The sequence below is a fragment of the Populus nigra genome, chromosome 14, assembly GCF_951802175.1.
Source record: "Populus nigra chromosome 14, ddPopNigr1.1, whole genome shotgun sequence".
Classification (NCBI taxonomy): domain Eukaryota; kingdom Viridiplantae; phylum Streptophyta; class Magnoliopsida; order Malpighiales; family Salicaceae; genus Populus; species Populus nigra.
Window position 1 is genome coordinate 10,294,153 of NC_084865.1, and position 19,125 is coordinate 10,313,277.

At 32.0% G+C, this 19,125-nt stretch overlaps 1 protein-coding gene across 1 annotated transcript; it reads right to left on the reverse strand.

Annotated features, from left to right (window-relative positions):
- Positions 1 to 1,297: 1,297 nt before the first annotated feature.
- LOC133672916 (metal transporter Nramp3.1) lies at positions 1,298 to 4,819 on the reverse strand. The gene is made up of 4 exons (XM_062093483.1): positions 4,184 to 4,819; positions 3,465 to 3,601; positions 2,685 to 3,337; positions 1,298 to 1,933 (listed from the first exon to the last, which is right to left on the reverse strand). The coding sequence occupies exons 1-4, from the start codon at positions 4,702 to 4,704 to the stop codon at positions 1,742 to 1,744; spliced, it is 1,503 nt and encodes a 500-aa protein (XP_061949467.1). The 5' UTR covers positions 4,705 to 4,819; the 3' UTR covers positions 1,298 to 1,741.
- Between the last annotated feature and the right edge of the window lie 14,306 nt (positions 4,820 to 19,125).

Here is a 19,125-nt window from a genome sequence, read left to right on the forward strand (position 1 = left end):
ATATTAAATGATGAAATTGAAACAAATCAAATAAAAAAAACCTTATTTTATAAGCCTTTTAAAAATATCCAAGCATATGGGCCTAAGATAGACACACTTGCCCAACACACCTTTATTTTTTTCTCTCTTTTTAAAGATTTGCCCTGCTATTTTTGAAAAAAATGATAACAAAGTGACATTTCCTTGTTATTATCTAGAATCCAACTATTATTATGATACTTGAAAAATCAAGAGGGGAAGTTGTTCTAAAATTCTATTTTCAACCTATTTTTATTTAAAAAAACTAAATAAAATCATAAAAACTATTTAAACTATTAAACAACCCAAAATCACTAAAAAAACAAAAATCAAATCAATGCAAAAAATCCAAACCAAACCCAATTTGCTATTCCCGCTGTTTTTAAATGAAAAAAAAAAAGACTTTCTCTAAACTCCTTTGAAGAAGAGAAACTCATTGATATAATATTTTTCTTTAGCCTAATTATAGCTAACCAACAATTTTATCTCTTCGTCATTATGTGGAGAATTTCTCTTTTATGTCTCTAATTCAAGAACTGAAAAATAAATAAAACAAACTTGTGTACTAAAATAAAAATTTTAGAGTGACCATGTATTTTCTCAATGTTTGACATTTAAGTTTTTTTTTTTTAATATTTTTTTAACACAATGTCAAACTTAATTTTATACAATTAGATCATAAAAGGACTCAATAAAAAAAATTGAAGGATAGAAATTTAAAAAAAAATGATGGAAAATTGGAAAAAAAAAATAGCCTCACTGTTAAGCTCCATGACAAAACCCAAATGTTTTAGTAATTTGTTTGCCAAATCAAACTTGAAATTTGGGTCTTTTATGAATTAAAAAAAAATATTAATTTTTAAAACAAAAATAAGAATTTATTGATTGTGTTTCCAATTTACCATCTATTTTTTTTATATTTAAAACAGAGTCTGCAAAGCCCCTATGCAAATGAAGTATTACTTTCCATCACAGTCACAAGTTATAATTACATTATTAGAGGAAGTTATTTTAATTAAATTAAGTAAAGTTTTACTTATGGTGAAATAAACAGTCTATGAAGTAGCAGCAACCCATGTATCCAGAGCTACCCTTCTTACCTCAAAATAGAGCAGCAGTTCTCCGATACTATTACCAGGATTGCCTACACTTGATTACTACAAAGAGGTAGCATCTGTGCACATGCTTTGCTTTCTTTCCACAAGCAACATGCATCTATCATCTGTATGTTCTAGCATTTCAATGGAGAAAAGGTAATGGGGCAAGGAGGATGTAGGAGTTGATAACTAAAAATCAAATACCAAAAATGCACTAGAGATCTGATGTCATCGCGTAGCAATTCAAGCTGATCTGGTTTGAGTACAAATTGAATTACGGTGACAAAACTTTGATGTTATCCCCCCCGTTTAGTTTGAAAAGCTCTCTCTGTTAGCAGGCCTGTTCTTCCAGTCCTCTGTATAGAACAAAAATAATGGACAAGATCTATAATACAAAAAGAACCACCTTGTTTTTTTCTTCTTTTTTCCAACAGCACCAAAATTCTACAAGTGGCTTTGAGTATATTTTGTACACAGCTAGCCTGGAAAGATGTACACTCTTCTTAAACAGGTGAAGTTATTCCTCTGCATCTCAAATTTGGCAGCCATCTAATGGATCGCTGGCAACAGAAATTGCATGCTTCAAATATCTTGCAGTCGAAGTTTGATAATCATATTCTATCTGTTTAGGTGGGACAGTACCAAGTGGAAATGGTAACTTCCCTAGAAATGAGATAAATTATAAACGCAACATATGCTCCTGTAAAAGCGCATACCACAGTGGTAAACGCTACTCCAGTTACTTCATTGGAGAAAAAGTCAAGCAAAAGGTAACCATTGATTAGCATCACCAAGGCAGCTACAAGCCAAGAAACCATCTGAAAAGGGGGTAATAAGGTTCAAATAATGCATCACTTCTTTGTAATAAATAGGCGACAGAAAATAGACCACTCAGTAACAAGAACCACTACTTAACAGCAGGATATGATTGCAAGTGTGTGACATAAATGAAGGTAGAAATCCATATTTTTTCACCATCCTCATGAACAAACTATTTAATGATATATAGTTGACAAGGTATGATCACTAGTAAGGGTCACTGGTGTAACATGGTTGATGCAACAATCTATGTGAGTTGCATGCACCTAAGTGATGCTCAGGGCAAAAGGTCTATACAGAAAAACCTCAGCAGTAAATACCGACATGACTCTCAGTGCTAGACGTGATTCTCAATTCTAGGCATGCACGAAACTATTTTCCCTTAGAGAGCAGTCATTTAACAACATCAACCATGATTATAAGCATCTTTTCACTCAAAGTAAAGCTAATTCAATGACATGTAAAGATTTGTAATAAATCATTTTTTCTTGGTTGCCTGGAGTTCATCTATCAGACACAATTTCAAACGTCAATTTCAAAAACACACAATGTCGCAAGATTTTCACTTTACAGTAAATTGTACTCTCAGAGAACTACACAAGTCACAAGATATGGTTACACGAACTTCCAAACAAATTGAAAATGGCAATTGCTTCCTTGATTCAATCTACTGTCACCAATTTAATGGGTTACCTTGAGTTTAATGACAGAAACATTGGACAACAGAGTTACAGAGACTAGTCAACATACCTTAAGAATGGGGCCAACTGTGAAAGTGCCCATGATTTGCTCCTTCGAGACCAAGCAAAGAAGAGGGATGAGTGCGAAAGGAATCTGAATAGACTGAAGCATATTTAGCCATTCATTCAGAACATCTAGCGAGTCTTCAGAAGTATCAAAAACAAGTGCAACAATTATAGTTGGGATGATAGCACAGCTTCGAGTAATCAATGCCCTCAGCCATTTCTTTAACCCCAAGTTCAGGAAACCTCCCATGATAAACTGCCCTGCATAAGTGCCAGTAATGGTGCTGCTTTGGCCAGCTGCTAATAACCCAATACCCCAGATGTATAAAATTGGGAAAAACCCACCCCCGTATTTGTCTTGAAGATATTGCCCTGCATTTACAAGGCCAATACTATTGGCCAGTTCTGTCCCGTGAAAACCTTTAGCAAAAACGGTCGTCACAAACAAATTGATCATGAATGATATTGCAAGGGCAGCAGTTGACTCTATGGAGTAGTATCTAAGAGCTTCTTGAACCTGGCCTTTCTTATTGTGGTCAATCTCCCTTGACTGTACAAGAGCAGAATGCAAGAACACATTGTGAGGCATGATAATGCAACCCACAACTCCAACAGCCTGTTTTATTGTTTTGGAGCTAAGTTTTGGAATTAAGATGCCTGTAATAGAGAATCCAATTAACTGTCTCCTAGATACAAAGCAGTACTATAGTCGGACAAATGAAGAGAAACAAGAAAAACTGGAGCTTGTAAATTGAAATTTTTAGCCAGGCAAGACATTACTCACCCAGAAAAAGTTCGGGGGCACTGGGTTTTGCATCAGCAAACATCCACGCAAATGTCACTGCCATTATTCCAATGAGAATCCCAAAAGCAGCCTCCAATTTCCTCACACCGTAGTTCTCAAGAAATAGGAAGATAAAGCTGTATTGACTCAAGAAATGGACTGCATCACCATAATGAACTGAGCTTTTCTACAAGCAAATTAACACATATTCTGCTTGATTGTTGTGAATAGGGGAAAAACAAGAGGGGGGTTCTTTCTCCAGTCTCCTGGAATCAATCTATGGCATACACAGCGATTTTACATATATCCAACTCCAGGCCACACCAGTAGTCGATCAATTATTTGTCCTCTTAATTTACTGGTAGCTTATATGATATACTTCTCTAACAACAATCTCTAATCGATGAAAAATCACAGATTTAGTACTTGAAAAGCTGAACCCTTCAACTTAAAAAGTCGAAAAAATAGAATAGACAAAAATCCAAAAACATTTGCAGAAAGACAACAAAGCCTGAAACTTCAGATCACAAAAATGGATTAAATCTAACGGTCAAACTCAAAAACCAAAGAATACAAAAAGAAATAGAAACTCCAAATAAAAAAGTCATCAGCTTGATGGACAGAATCACTTTAAAAAAAAAACAGAACACAAAAACCAAAAAAGAAATGACCGAAAACCAATTCAAACGAAATGATATTAAAAAAAGAAGAAGAATTACCAATCAGAAGCAGTAATAATAACACCAGCCCACAAAGGCAAAACCCCATTACTCAAAATCTGAATAGCAATAGCACTCCCAATAACTTCTTGTATATCAGCACCAATCAAAGCCAACTCAGCCATAATCCACAAAATCATTCGAGCCCAAGTTGGATACTCTTCTCTACATAGCTCAGCTAAATGCCTTCCTGTAGCCACTCCAAGCCTTGCTGACAGCAACTGCACCAACAAACCCATAGCAGTAGCCCATAAGAGAAGCCAAAGCAAAGAATACCCTGCAATTGCACCAGCCTGAAGATCCCCTTCCAAATTGCCAGGGTCCAAAAAAGCAATGCACATTAAAAACCCAGGACCAGTGAACAACCATAATTTTCTCCATGAAAATGATGGCACCACCGTTGAGCCACCGCTTTCGGTGTCATAATCAATCCCAAATGAAAGAACTTTCCCGTCAGAATCATAAGCTGTTTCTTCTTGGTCTTTTAATAAAGGTTGTGGGTCTTCTTCTGGTACAGGCATTGGTTTTTGAGTTTGAAGGTCTACTGTTAATGTCTGATTTAAGATAATTTGTGTCTTTTTTGTTTATTTTCCTTTTTTCGAGGTTGGCGGACGAAGAGAGACGCATAGAGATTGTTTGATGGTTGGAATTAGTTGTTTTTAGGTAATTTTTATTTGGAAAAATATTAAAATAATATTTTTATTATTATTAATATATATATATATATATCTAAACATATAGGCTATTTTGATATATATTTTTACATAAAACAATTTAAAGTATAAATTAAAAAAGTTATTCAAATATTAATTAAATAAATCAATAATTATCTATATAAATAAAAACACATCATTAATAATAACTAAAAGAAAAATAAAAATTTGAAAGATAGATATAGATTAAAATATTTGATCTTATAAAATAAAATATTTACTCATGTTTATTGAATTTACTTATTAAAATTAATAAAATATAATAATAATAGAAACACATATGAAACTGAGTAAATAAAAGAAAAGAAAAAAATATCATGCAAAGCCGAACATTTGAGAAATATCATTTTAAAATAATTATTTTTTATATAAAATAAAGCTTATCTGTATAAAATTAAAAAAATTCTTCAAAAATTAAATACAAAACAAAACAATTTTTTATTAAAATTTCTATAAAAAAAAAGGCTTACAAAACTTGTAGTCTAGGTCATGAGACTACATAAACCGATAGAAAAGACATTGAAGATAACCATAAAATTATTTTTTTATAAAAAAATAATGTAGAATGATAAAATCATAAAAGAAAATAACAAAAAATATGATCCCTAATCGTATTAGCTCTTAAAAATTGTGTTCTATATCATTAGACCGGAAACACGACAAATAAAAAAAATCACAAAACTCAATCACAAATAAATTAGATGTCGAAGGATGAAACCAAGAAAAAGCTCAATCACACAAAAAAATGTAATTAAAAGAAAGATGGTGAAAATCAAAATAAAATAAATAAATTAGAGAGCATCAAAAAAATTTAAATTGGAGGGTTGAATTGAAAAAAAAATTATAACAAAAGAAAAAAAATCAAAAGAATGAGGGCTAAATTGAAAAAAAAACATAAACTTTAATTGAATGATGAAATTGAAAATCAATAAAACTTTAATGAAAGAGCTAAGGAAAAAAAATCAAAAATCAAAAGAATAAGAAGCGAATAGAAAAAAAAATATATGACAAATTGTAATCTAAGGACTAAATTGAAAACATAAAAAACTTTTCTTAAAGAGACAAAGATGAAAATAAGCAATAAAAAACATAAGAATTGAAATTGAAAAACAAAAAGAAAAGAGGACGAACATGCACTTTCTCTAGTAAAGAAAGAGAAAAGGAAAGAAAACAAGAAATGGCTATTAGTGACAAATCGTCCATCATCCACCATCACGCTCCACACCAGGAAGAAGAGGACGCAGTGGCGCTTCCAAGGACATGAAGAAAGGACAGGTTTGGCTATTATATAGTGTCACACACACCGCCCAAAAGGCACCCGCCCGCTAACACATATTGAAACATCCCAAAATTTTAAGTCACAATTTTATGATCATTTATTCGAAATTACTAATTTTGAAACGATGCAATTTTTTTAAAAAAACAAAATTCAGTTAAATCTCCTTTGCATTACCAATACTAAGTCATTGGCTCAATAATTTCTCAACCTACAACATCATTCACAATGCAAGTCTTATCATACAAGACTTTCATAACTCAATTATAGTGTTAGCTTTACATTTTTTTTTTTTGTAGAATTAATATTTTGATATTACATGGAACAAATATTTAGATCTAATTAGTCCATCATATAAATCATTTTCTTTTAGAAAATAAATATGGTTAAATAAGCATACAACAAGACTATAAATCAAGTTAACGAAGACAACTTCATTGAATTACATCATTCATAGTTTTTAGGTGTGAGAATTTGTACATGTGGCCTTGAGGATGCCCACGGCAATGCTTTTTCAAGCTATTATTTCAATTATTAAGTTATTAGTCAATTGAGAATTTGACTTTCTTGAATATTAAAGTCTAAAATTATGTACGAATAAAAATAAGATTAATTCCAAGTGAAATCCAGTCCAAATTAAGATAGCTTAATAGTTAAAACAAAAAAAAATCTTCAATTAAATATATATTTGATATCTCACTACAAACAATTAATGGATGCAGAAAGGAATAGATTTTAATAGTGTATAAATTTGTCTTTATAATACTTTATCTTACAATTCTTTACCTTAAATAACTTCAAAAGATAATATAAACATAGAAGAAACACTTAACAATCCCAAATAAAAGGATTTCAATATTAAATTTTATAAATTTATTTTTGTAATGTTAAATTGTGTTGATCTCAACTCAACTTTTTGTAATGTTAAGAGGAAGATATCACCTTAATTGAATTCTTATCGAGAATAGAAATTCATCAACAACAACTTTATCTTTACTTAGCTATTTTCTTTTTCATCTCTAAATACATGGACTAAATATAAACAAAATGAATTTTTATATTACTTAAAAAAACTTTAAGATTATTTATGCATCCTTTTTCTCTCACATTTTAATCTTCTCTCTTCTAAGTCACCTTTTGATTTAGGAGTTTCTCCATAATATTTTTATCATCAGAATCCTCTTGATTCTATGTTTGTTCTCACTGTGGTCTAACGCTTTCTCCAACCTTAACTTAAATGTCAAATCTTCATCGATTTCCAGGGGAATTTGTGGCAGAACCCAAGGTAGATCCATTTCAACCTTTCTTAGTAGGGAGACATGAAACACGTCATGGATCTTAGCCAGATGTGAAGGCAAAGCCAATTTGTAAGCCATGCATCCAACCCTTTAGGTGATTTCAAAAGGTTCGATGTATCTTGGCGCTAATTTTTCTATTATTTTAAATCTTAATATATGTTTCCACGAGGTGACCTTTAAAAATACATTATCCCTAACATTGAATTCAAGAGTTCTTCTTCTGTTATATGTATAGCTCTTTTGCCTATTTTGAGCCACTTACATCCTTTTTTTATGGTCTTTTATCTTTTTTAAGGTATCAAATCTAGCCCTAACAGTTTTCTATCCCCCACTTCTTCCCAGCATTCGAGTGTTCAACATCTTCTACCATATAAAGCTTTATAGGGAGTCATTCCCATTGTAGCCTAGTTGTTGTTGTTATATGTGAATTCTACTAGGGGTAGGTGATCTTCCCAATTACTACCAATCTCCATATACAAGCCCTCAATAAATCTTCCAATACGTGAATTGTTCTCTCAGCTTGTCCATCAATCTTGTCGCACGTGTGCGGTGTTGCGGCGAAAACATCAACTCTCAAATTTTTGTATTATTTTAAAATGTGGCAAATGAGTGGAGACAAGGAATTCTTGTCTTTCATTAGTGAAAAAATTGGATTGGAAGTCGCCACCTAGTATTTTGGTTACTAGGAACCCTAACTGGTCATAGAGATCAGGTACGGGGACTTGTTGCGTAAAGGGAAGGTTTTAGCACCCCAAATATGTCCTACCTAAGGTAGGCTGCATTGTTTAATTTTCTGATAAAATCTAAGGTCTTGTTGTGTTTTCTAGTTGTTGGTCCGTCTAAGGTTTAAGAATTGTCCTCCTCGGTAAGGAGATCCTTATCTTATCGGATAAAACCTAAGTGTTCTTACGTTAACAAAAGAATTTAATATCCGAAATATGTCTTACGTATAAGGTTGTAAACCCAGATATTAAAAGAAAAAAAAAATTATTTTGAAATTTTTGAAATATTGGCCTAGTTCTCGTGGTTTTAATAAACTGGTTATTAAAGCCAAATGCATGCTAATATATATTTTATGAAATTTTCTTTGTTATATGAAAATACAATATGATGAATTTTTATTTTTATTTTTGAGAGACTTGGTCGTATGCATGAAAACAAAATATTTTTTTATATGTTTTTGTCGAAAACTAGGTATTTTAATACCGAATTTGTATCTTTACAGTATAAAAATACAAATCGATGTTGATTAAAATACAATAGAAATATTTGCAGAAAATCACAGCTTTTTTTAAAATAATTTTTGAAGAAACTTTTTTTTAGACTAAGTCCTGCCCGACCCAAATAGCGGGCTGGACCGAGCCACCCATGTGGCTTGACCCAACTAAGCAATGCACGCTTAAAATTCTACGATACACGTGCAAGGAACAGTGCGAAGGTAATTATATTACCTTTGCACTGTTCATCCTTCTTTTTTTGCAGATAGCTGTTATTAACAGAGCAAAAACAAAATGGTGATCTTTTGGCTTGCTTTCGTCTCCTGTTTCCTTTTGTTTTTCTAGACAAACCTGGCGTCAATTATTGCGAAGAAAGGACATGAACATACATGCTTCTGGAGAAAAGAAACCGATGGTGGTGTTAACCTCCCCTGCTGTCTTTGCGTTTTGGCTTCGCCGTTTGGTTTCTCCTACTGCCGTTCCTTTGCTCTTCGGTTTCTATATCCTCATGCGGCCTTCCTTTGTGTTTCCTGAATTTCCCACTGTGTTCTCTCGTCTGTTCTTCTTTCTCCTCTCTCGTTTCCCCTATCTCGTTCTTTTTTCTCTCCTCTCTCCCTCCTCTGGTTTTCTTTCCTCTGGCTTTTATAGCCAGAGGATGCAGATGTTTTTCAGTAACAGAGTAATGGCCGGTGTACATTATGGTAGCCGTGAAACATGCCCCCTTGATTGAAGCAAATCACGCCTTCGCCGCTGCAAATTTTTCTCGGCCACCTCACGTAACGTCTTCTAAAGAAGACAATAAACAATGTTGAATAAAACAGCACCGTTTTGCAACTTTAAATGATATTTTTGATTTGGTCCTAGGATGTTAATGCAATTTTGTAATTAAACCCCATAAATTGTTTAATTAGATCCCTTGATTTTAGCGCCTTTTCCGGTTTGGTCTTTGGTTTTGGATTGTTTCAATTACATCCCTAATTGGCCATCAAAATTCAATAATTATGCAATTAATCCCCTGATTTGGCCAAATCAACTCTTTAAAATTTTAATTGGATCCCAGAACTTTAATTTCTTCCAATAAAAGCCTATATTGACTTAAAAATCAATTTTTCTTGCAATCAAACCCTCCATAAATTCAATTAAATCTTAGATAAAATTTAATTGAGTCCATAAACATATGATTTTGAATATATTTTTTTCAAAATTAAATTTTCTTTATCAACAGGACTTTCATCAGTTAACGATAAACTGTCAAATTTCAACCGTTTGCATTTTTGAACCTCCTCAACCAATTGTGGCCTTTTTTCGATATTCCAGCATCCTTTTCTCGCTCATGTTAATTTTTGGATTTCTTTCGAATATTTTTTGATATATATTTTTTGTATTTCCTCTATTTTTTAGGAACCAAAAAATGGGTAACAACAAGTCTGAGGATGATAAGCCGTACTCAAATTCAACCTCGTTCTTAGAGCATGTTGAACATTCGGCCATAATCGAGAGGTAAATCTAGGATCTCGATCTGAAACTTTTGATATGGGTACTCCATGTAGCCTCACCATTCCATTCACATACAACTTTGCTAATCTATCCACTGAATCTACTGTCTTCATTAGCAAGAAGAGTGCAGACTTAGTTAATAGATCCACAATGATCCAAACAACATCGCTGCCCCTTTTCCTCTTAGGTAACCCCGACACAAAATCCATTGTGATATTTTCTCATTTCTATTCAGGTATTAGCAGCGGCTGCATGAACCCCGCCAGCTTGTGTTCCACCTTTACCTGTTAGCACATTCCATAGTTGGTCATGTATTCTGCCACTTCTTTTTTCATATTTAGCCATCAATAAAATTCCTTTAAGACCTGATACAGTTTTGTACTCCCAGGATAGGTTGCGAGTCTCGATTCATAGGCTTCTCACAAAACTTCCCTTTTTAAGGTCTCATCTTTAAGCAAATACATTCACCTCTCATAAGCTATTATTCCATCTTTCAAAATCTGGAAAGGAATCTCAACCCTTGACTTCACCTTGTCCATTATCTTACCTACTTCAACATCTTTTTGTTGAGCTTCTAACAAAAAGATTTTCTAGGACCAGTCTCTATTTTGGCATCAATCCTTCTCAACTCCAATAATTCTCTTTCATCACAATCATCTAGGGTATCATCTACCTTATTTTTACGACTAAGAGCATTTGCGACAACATTTTCTCTTCTCGGGTGATAATCAATCACACAATCATAATCTTTTATCAATTTCATTTAGTGTCTCTGTAGCATGTTCAATTCATTCTAAGTCATTAAATGTCTTAAACTCTTATGATCCATAAATATTTGGACTCGAGACCCATATAAGTAATGCCTCCAAAACCCTTAGAGCAAATATCATAGTGGTTAACTCTAAGTCATGCACTAGGTAATTGATCTCATTAGTTTTTAACTGTCTTGATGCATAAGCAATCACCCTACCATGGTGTATTAGTACACAACCTAAACCCTTATTTAATGCATCGCTGTAAACCACAAATCCTTTAGTTCCTGAAGGGAGTGTTAACACTGGTGTAATTGTAAGCTTCCTCTTTAACTCTTGAAATCTCTCTTCACACTCTTTGATCCATTTCCACTTCATCTCCTTCCGGGTCAATCGGGGTATCAATATAACTATAGTGGAGAATCCCTTTTTCTAAATCTTCTATAATATCATGCTAACCCAAAGAAGCTATGAATTTCTATCACATTCCTAGGTCTATCCCATTTCAGTACTCCTTCAACCTTTCTAGGATCCATAAATATTCCTTCTACTGATATAATGTGCTCTAGAAAAACTACTTTTAGTCAAAACTCACTCTTACTCAGCTTGGCATACAGTTGATGCTTTCTTATAGTCATTAATACATGTCTCAAGTGTTGTTCATGCTTTGAATATGAGCTAGAATAGACTAAGTTATTGTCTATAAGCACCACTACAAACTTGTCTAATTAGGGTAAAAAAAACTCAATTCATTAGGTCCATGAACACTGCAGGTGCATTTGTTAACCCAAACAACATTACTAAAAACTCGGAATGTCCATAACGAGTTCTAAACATGATCTTGGTCACATCCAGTTCCTTAATTATTAATTAATAATACCTATATCTCAAGTTTATTTTCAAAAATACCTTGGCTCCCTTGAGTTGATCAAAGATATCATCTACACATAGAAGCATACATTTGTTTTTCATTGTTGTCATGTTCAACTATCTATAATATATGTAAAGCCTAAAAGTTTTGTCCTTCTTCTTCACAATATCACTGAAACTCCCCAATATGAATTACTTTGACGTATAAATCCTTTATCTAGTAATTCCTAAAGTTGAATCTTCAACTCAACTAATTCAGCCAGTGCCATTTTATATAGAGACTGGGCTATTGAGGACATATCGGGCAATACATCGATGGAGACTTCCACCTCCATCTCTAACGATACCCCTGATAACTCATATGGAAACACATTTGAAAACTCTCTACCTATAAGGAGATTTGCCAATTAGTTTTCTTTTTTCTTCGACTCTAATACATAAGTAAGATAGGCTTCACATCCCTTCTTCATCAACCTCCTTACCGTTATTGCTAAGATAATACAGTTTAGGATGATGTTTCTCTACCCTCTAAATATCACTCTCCTATAGTTTTTGCAAAACAATCCATCTATGCCTGTAGGTACTCAACAAATCCATACCCAAAATGACATCAAAGTCGTACAACTTTAATGGTAGCAAGTCCACTCTAATCTCACACCCTATTATATCAACCTTGACTCTTTTATACACATGATCAATACATACATATTTCCTCAAATGAGTACTTATAGTAAACCCTATTTCTATTCTACATTGATTCTTTTCTAGTTTTCCTACAAGTGTATGTGCTACAAGGAAATGGGTAACCTCAAGATCAAATAATACATGCATAAATAGAAAATTTAACTATAAAATACCTACCACTACATTAGGGACTGATTTAGTTTTCTCCTATGTCATATAGAACACCCTACTTTGAGTCCTAACACCTTATACCCCTTCACTTTAAGCTTGAGGTCGGCCTCTACTATTGCTGGCCCCTGATCGTGCCACTTTAATTGGTCGATCCACAATGGTCACTTGCTGCTGACTCTGAGCTGGTGTTGGTGATCCTGAATAAACTTTGTTCTTCTAGGGCGGTTTCTACAAAATGACCCTGACCTCCGCAATTGTAGCACCTTTAACTTAAATGTAGGCAATCCCGTCATCTATGTTCCCCCTACAAATCTAACACCATCTTGTCAACGCAAAACAATCTTTTGGATGTCTATACCCACACTAAGCTCACAAAGGATCAGTGACCGTCTTCTACTCTAAAACCCCTCGAGTGAAACTACTTCTCGAGTTCGGTTGTCCCCTTGTCAACCCTACATCAGTGCTCTAACTGTATCTTGTGGTTTGCCCTCCTCCTTTTCTAAACTAGCTAAAATGCCCCTAATTCTTTTTCAGAGGTGGTGGCTTACCCGCACAATAGTCTATATCCTTCTGCTTCCCAAAACTAGGCTGACTTTGCTAGCCCTCTCTTATACACGCCTTCAGGGCCTCCACCATTTCTATAAGTTCTTCGGTTGTTTCAAATTTAAAAGTTATTAACCATTGCCTCAAATTCTTTTTGCAAACCATCTCACAACTTCTCAATTCTATAATGCTCTATAGGAACATAGTGCAAGGTAAACATGAAGAAATCATAAAACCTCCGCTCATAGTCCAGAACTGTTATATCTCTCTACCCCTAATTTAGGAACTCCTATTACCTTACGATGATATGATGAATAAAATTGTTGCTCAAACTGCAATCTAAAATTGGTCCATGACTAAGACCCTACTGGTCTCCTTCATCTCAAGAAATCCCACCAAGATCGTGCCCGATTAGAAAGCAAATAAATGACACAGTTCACCTATAATCCCTCTACTACTTACATCTGATCCAAAATATCCTCGATTGTGCGAAACCAACTACTTATTATGTCTGCATTTGGTTCACCCAAAAAGGGTTCACACCTTAACTCCCTCATACATTTTATAATACACACAAGTATAACTAATTAGTACTTAAAAGTGCATTTTTATTAAGGTTTTATATTATCATTTTGCACTTGAAGTATCAATAACTCCTTAACTAGAGCATATTTTATAATAACATGTTTGATAATATAAGACATCTTTAATTTATGGTAAATGTTCATTTTAAATGCAAGCTTATCATATAAATTAAAGGATTGATTGATGAGTTTAACTATTGAAATTGAGAAGATAAAGAGAGGGCTAAGCTTAGAAAAGAAATGCTAGTTGAATTCAAATTGAAACACCATTCGGTTATTGGATCATAATTGGAGCTGTATAACTTGGATTTAGGTCTGGTTTATATGGATAGAAAGCTAAGATATAGGCCTAAAACTTTTATGAAGAGTCCAAGATTTAAAAGGACCATTTTCAAGTTTAAATTGTAGCAACAACAGAGAGGTCAAAATCTGTCCTGCAGCCCAGAAACTGTTCAGTGTTCAACCCATATCTCAAGTTTTAAAAGTCCAAATACCACATTCTTGTTTTGTTGGAAAGCTAAGACAATTTCCTAGAACTTTTATGAAGAGTATCTGTTCAAATTCTGATGTTAGCAATGACGTTTTCTGCAGATAAGAAGATAAGGATTGTTACCAAGTCAAGAGGTGGTCATCCACTCAACAAGTAGTCATCAAATCAATAGTTTTGAATTTTGGCCTATAAAATGAGGCATTTGCCATGCATTTAGGCATTTTGATTTTCAAATCAAGATCTTGCTCTTGCTCTTTTTCTTTGTATTTTGTAATATTCAAGTTTTATTCCATGTTATATTTTTCTTAATCTCTTATTTATGCTTTTCATTTCCTTTACTATACTTATATAATTATGTTCTTATCTTGTTTATCTATGTTTCTCTTATTCATAATGTTCAGCTAAGTTTATTATGTCAATGTGAAAAAGTTACACTAGTGGTGTAAGAATAAGTATAGTATAAACTCAATATGGACTTTATTGTTTGATACTAACATGTTTTGTATTTTTTATCTTACTCACTCTTAATACCTTGCTTGTTAAATGGTTAATCTAGATTTGTGTTGAACAACCCTTGGTACAACAAATACTTGGCACTTTCATAGCCCAATTGTATGATATAACCGACATTTGTGCTATGAAAGGAACTTAATTTGTTGTTAACATAAATTATCACCATGAATACTTGAAAACATTTATAAATATTGACATTACTCAAATAAGATAATTAATATAATCACGTTAAAAAATTATAATCTGATTGGAACCTTTTTTGTGTGTGGTTTCCAGTTGAATAATAAAAAGAGTTTATATTATACTTATTTGAAATACCATTAATGGATCCTCTAACCTTGACAATTGTTTTATATTTGTTTAAATCCTTACGTCAATATTACATCTCAAAGCTCTCTTCAACTCCTTTTCTGTTATTTTTATATTTTTTTATTTGTAGTTTATACACTTAACCTCCCTATGGTTCGACCCCGGTCTTGCTGGATTATTTATTACTTCGACACCCTTGCACTTGGGAGAAGACATTAACTTTTTGATCGTGTTAGTAACCATACTATCAGCTGGTGTTGTAACCATTAGCGTTATCTGCACTGTCAGAGCCACCATTAAAATATTTTAAAATAATACATGGAATATTTAACCTTGTGATGCGGAACACTATTCAAAATTATTTTTATTTTATTATATAAAAATTAAAATAGATATTTATAAAAAAAAATAGCAATCATTAAAATTCTAGAGGGGAAAAAGTTTTATTCAAATTTTCTTCTTTCATTTATGTAATTTTTTTTGTTCTGACAATGATAATTTTTTTTTTATTTGCAGTATGGTTTATTGAAGAAAAACTAATGGCATTTAAAACATATTCATTAAAATTCTAATGACTTGAATCAGAGAGAAACAAAATAATATTTTTAATAAAAAAACATCATTTGCTTATTCATGTATTTCTTTTTATATTTTGAAAAAAATTTTATTAGAAGTGTTTTTTTTTCAAATAAAAATTTATTCTGGCCATGAAAATAAGTTTTAATAAATAAAAAATAAAAAGGCATGAATCGATACTTTTACACACTTTTATGAATAAATCTAAGAATAATTATATATATATATTTCAAGCTAATTAGTCCATGACATACATCATTTCTTTTAGAATAAAAATATGGTTAAGCAAGTATACAACAAGACTATAAACCAACTTAATAAAGACAACTTCCTTGAATTGCATCATTCATAATTCAATAAGATTTTTTCCCCCTTGGGATAGGTTTTTAATCGGGTTTTTACATGTATTGAGCATGCACCATCTGCTTTTCAAAATAAAATTTAAAAATTCAATATCAAAATATCAAAACACCCCTTATAATGCTGTAAGTTATAAATAAACTCGTGTGAAAGGACAAAAACACCACTAAATGCACACCATATTTTTTATATATTTTCTAAGGGAAGAAACTTATTTTAAATGTAGCCTAATAAGGGAAAAATCAAAAGAACTCTTGGTCAACATCTCTATTTTTTTTAACCTTAAAGGCAAAGAAATATTTTTCTTGTTTTAAAGTTAATGAAAAGATGAAAATATCATCAGTCAACATTTCTAAATCTTGTTAACTTCAGGGATAAAAATATAATTTTACTATGCAAAAAATTTAAAAAAGACTCAGATACCCTCAAACAATGTTTTAATGACCAATGAGCCATTTGAAAAGACCAAATTACCCCCAAAACCAAAGCCATGATTTTTTTCCACTCAAGGATAAAATAGCATTTTTTGTAGCAATTTATAGTAAAATATGTCTATTGCTATAATCTACTAGACATTGTCATGTCAGGCCACGAGTATGTATTGTTTTCCAGTAAAAAACATGTTTTGAAAAAATAAGAAAAACCAACTACTCGGGTTATAACACCAATCGAGTTTAATAAATTAGTTTTATTTTTAATTAGATGATAAAAAATAGGTAAAAATAGTAAATAATCAAGTTTTTTCTTTTTTTTAAAAAAAAATTCACATTAAGTTGGGAAAAAAAAAACTTTGAAAGCACAAAATTAGATAAAAAAAAAACTACCCATGTCAAACCGAAGTAGCGTGATAAACATCTAACGTAAGTAATAAGAGACGAGCCAACCCGAGTTTACCTGTAAAACTTGTGGTCTATGTCATATGATTAGAACAACACGGTAGAAATGTTTTGAAGAAAACCACAAAGGGAATTTTTAATAAAAAAATCAATGTCAAACAATGAAATCGAAAAAGAATATAAGTAAAAAATGGATGTGGACACATGTTAACTTTTCAAACATGTGACTAGGTTTATTATACCTAAAGCATCACACAAGGAAAAACCACAAAGTCCAATTCCCAGCAAATCAAACGTTGAAGAATGAAATTAAAAAAAATTAATTATACAAAGGATAAAAAAATAGTAATTAAAAGAATGAGAATTAAATCAAAATAACAAATAAATTAGATGGCAACTAATTTTTTTAAATGAATGGTTAAACTGAAAAGAAAAATAACTTTAACAAAAATAAAAAATAAAAAGGGAATAAGGATCAAATTGATAAAAAAAATAATATTGATGTGAATCCTGTGCATATAAAGATTCAGAAACTCATAGTCAAATCAACCTTTTTAAAAAAAGTTAAAAGCAGACTTATAATTGAGATTGACATAACAATAACATATACCAAAACATCAAGACTATAGAAACCGAATCCTCACCTAACATCTATGAAGATACACTAATGAGAAGTATAGAAAACACCACCAAACTTGGTTAATTCTTCAATGAGTCAAAGTAATTCAATGAAGATTCAAAATATAAAAATCCTTTCACAAACACACAATAAGTTGTTCTAAAATCAAAGTCAGTAAAAAAAACTAAAAGTAAGCTAAATAACTCTATTTATAATACGTAAAAATGTTTTGAATAAGGTAGAAAAAATAATAAAAGAGTTTTAAATAAATTATGAATAAAAATCCTAAATCAACTATAAAACTACAAATCTTGCATGGTAGCTTTTAGATCCTATCATAAAGACTTCATGATGTCTGATTACTATGAAATTTTAATTGTATATAAGAAAATTCTTATAAAATCTTTTGGAAAAACTTCAGTCCGATTTAACTGTCGAATTGAAAGTTATGCTTGTTAGTGTAAAACTTTGTATTAGAAAAAATAAGCCCAAAACCACCTCTAATGCTGAAATTAATTAGGTCAAATAAGGTTTAATCATATATTAAATTTAATAAGGTTTGATCATCACTTATTAAAGATGTAGCTTTCTTGAAATTCACCTTGGCTCAAGTACTCTAAATAAGCCTATTGAATGCGTCTTTAAGCTCATTTGCTCTTTACCTTGTAATTGGCCCAATTAGAACTTCTACTGGATCCTTTCGTGTAGTTTGGATTGCTTCCTCTCCTCTCTTCTTAAAAGGATCTAACCTTGAATCTTCACCTATATCAAATAAAGAGATATCAGAGACATTAGAAGTAGCACTAACACTATACTCACCTGGTAGATTCACTTTGTAGGCATTGTTATTAATTATTTCAAGGATTTGGGATGGACCATCTCCTCTTGGCATCAGCTTAGATCTCCTAAGTTTAGGAAATCTTTCCTTATGCATATGCACCTAAACTCAATCACCTGGTTCAAACATAACTTTTTTTATGCTCTTATTAGCTTTGAATGGATATTGCTCATTCTTTTTATGTATTTGTTGTTGTACACTCTCATAAAGAGCCTTCTCTACTTGTTCTTCTCTATTGCCATCACGACTAACTCTTTCATCAACAAGTAAAGAAATCAAATCCAAAGGAGTTAAGAGGTTAAAGTTATAGATAATTTTAAAAGGTGAATAATCAGTAGTAAAATGCACACTTCTATTATATAAAAATTCAACAAATTACAAATAATCTTCTCAATTCTTCTCAATCCTTTCATCACCATGATGCTCACTTTCAAGAAGGATTGGAGTATTTAAAGGCTAATGTGGCTCGCCTCGCTAGCTTACTCAAGCAAGCACTTAGTTTCTATCTTTATCATAGATGAGATCCTTATAAGAGCTTTTGTAAGGAGGCTGACCGAAAGAAAAGTGTACCAAAATTGAAAGATGGAGCATACTTCTATTTGTGTTTAAAAAGTAATTATCTTTGTTTGATCATATCTGCAAAATTGTTTTGACTTTATCATGTTTCAACATGTTTTAGTCCTGTCGGCAATTTGACTCATAATGCCATAAGATTTTCTTTGTTAAATAAACACTTTTTTTAAATGATATCATGCATTTTCTTATGACTGTCTTCATTTTTTTATTCCATACCTAC

Bases quoted from the DNA above. Each gene is read 5' to 3' on its own strand.
- LOC133672916 (XM_062093483.1), bottom strand. From the start codon at position 4,704: ATGCCTGTACCAGAAGAAGACCCACAACCTTTATTAAAAGACCAAGAA. The intron at 3,602-4,183 runs GTAATTCTTCTT...GAGTCAATACAG, and splicing joins ATTATTACTGCTTCTGATTG to CTTTATCTTCCTATTTCTTG. The intron at 3,338-3,464 runs GTGAGTAATGTC...TCTCTATTACAG, and splicing joins TGCCCCCGAACTTTTTCTGG to GCATCTTAATTCCAAAACTT.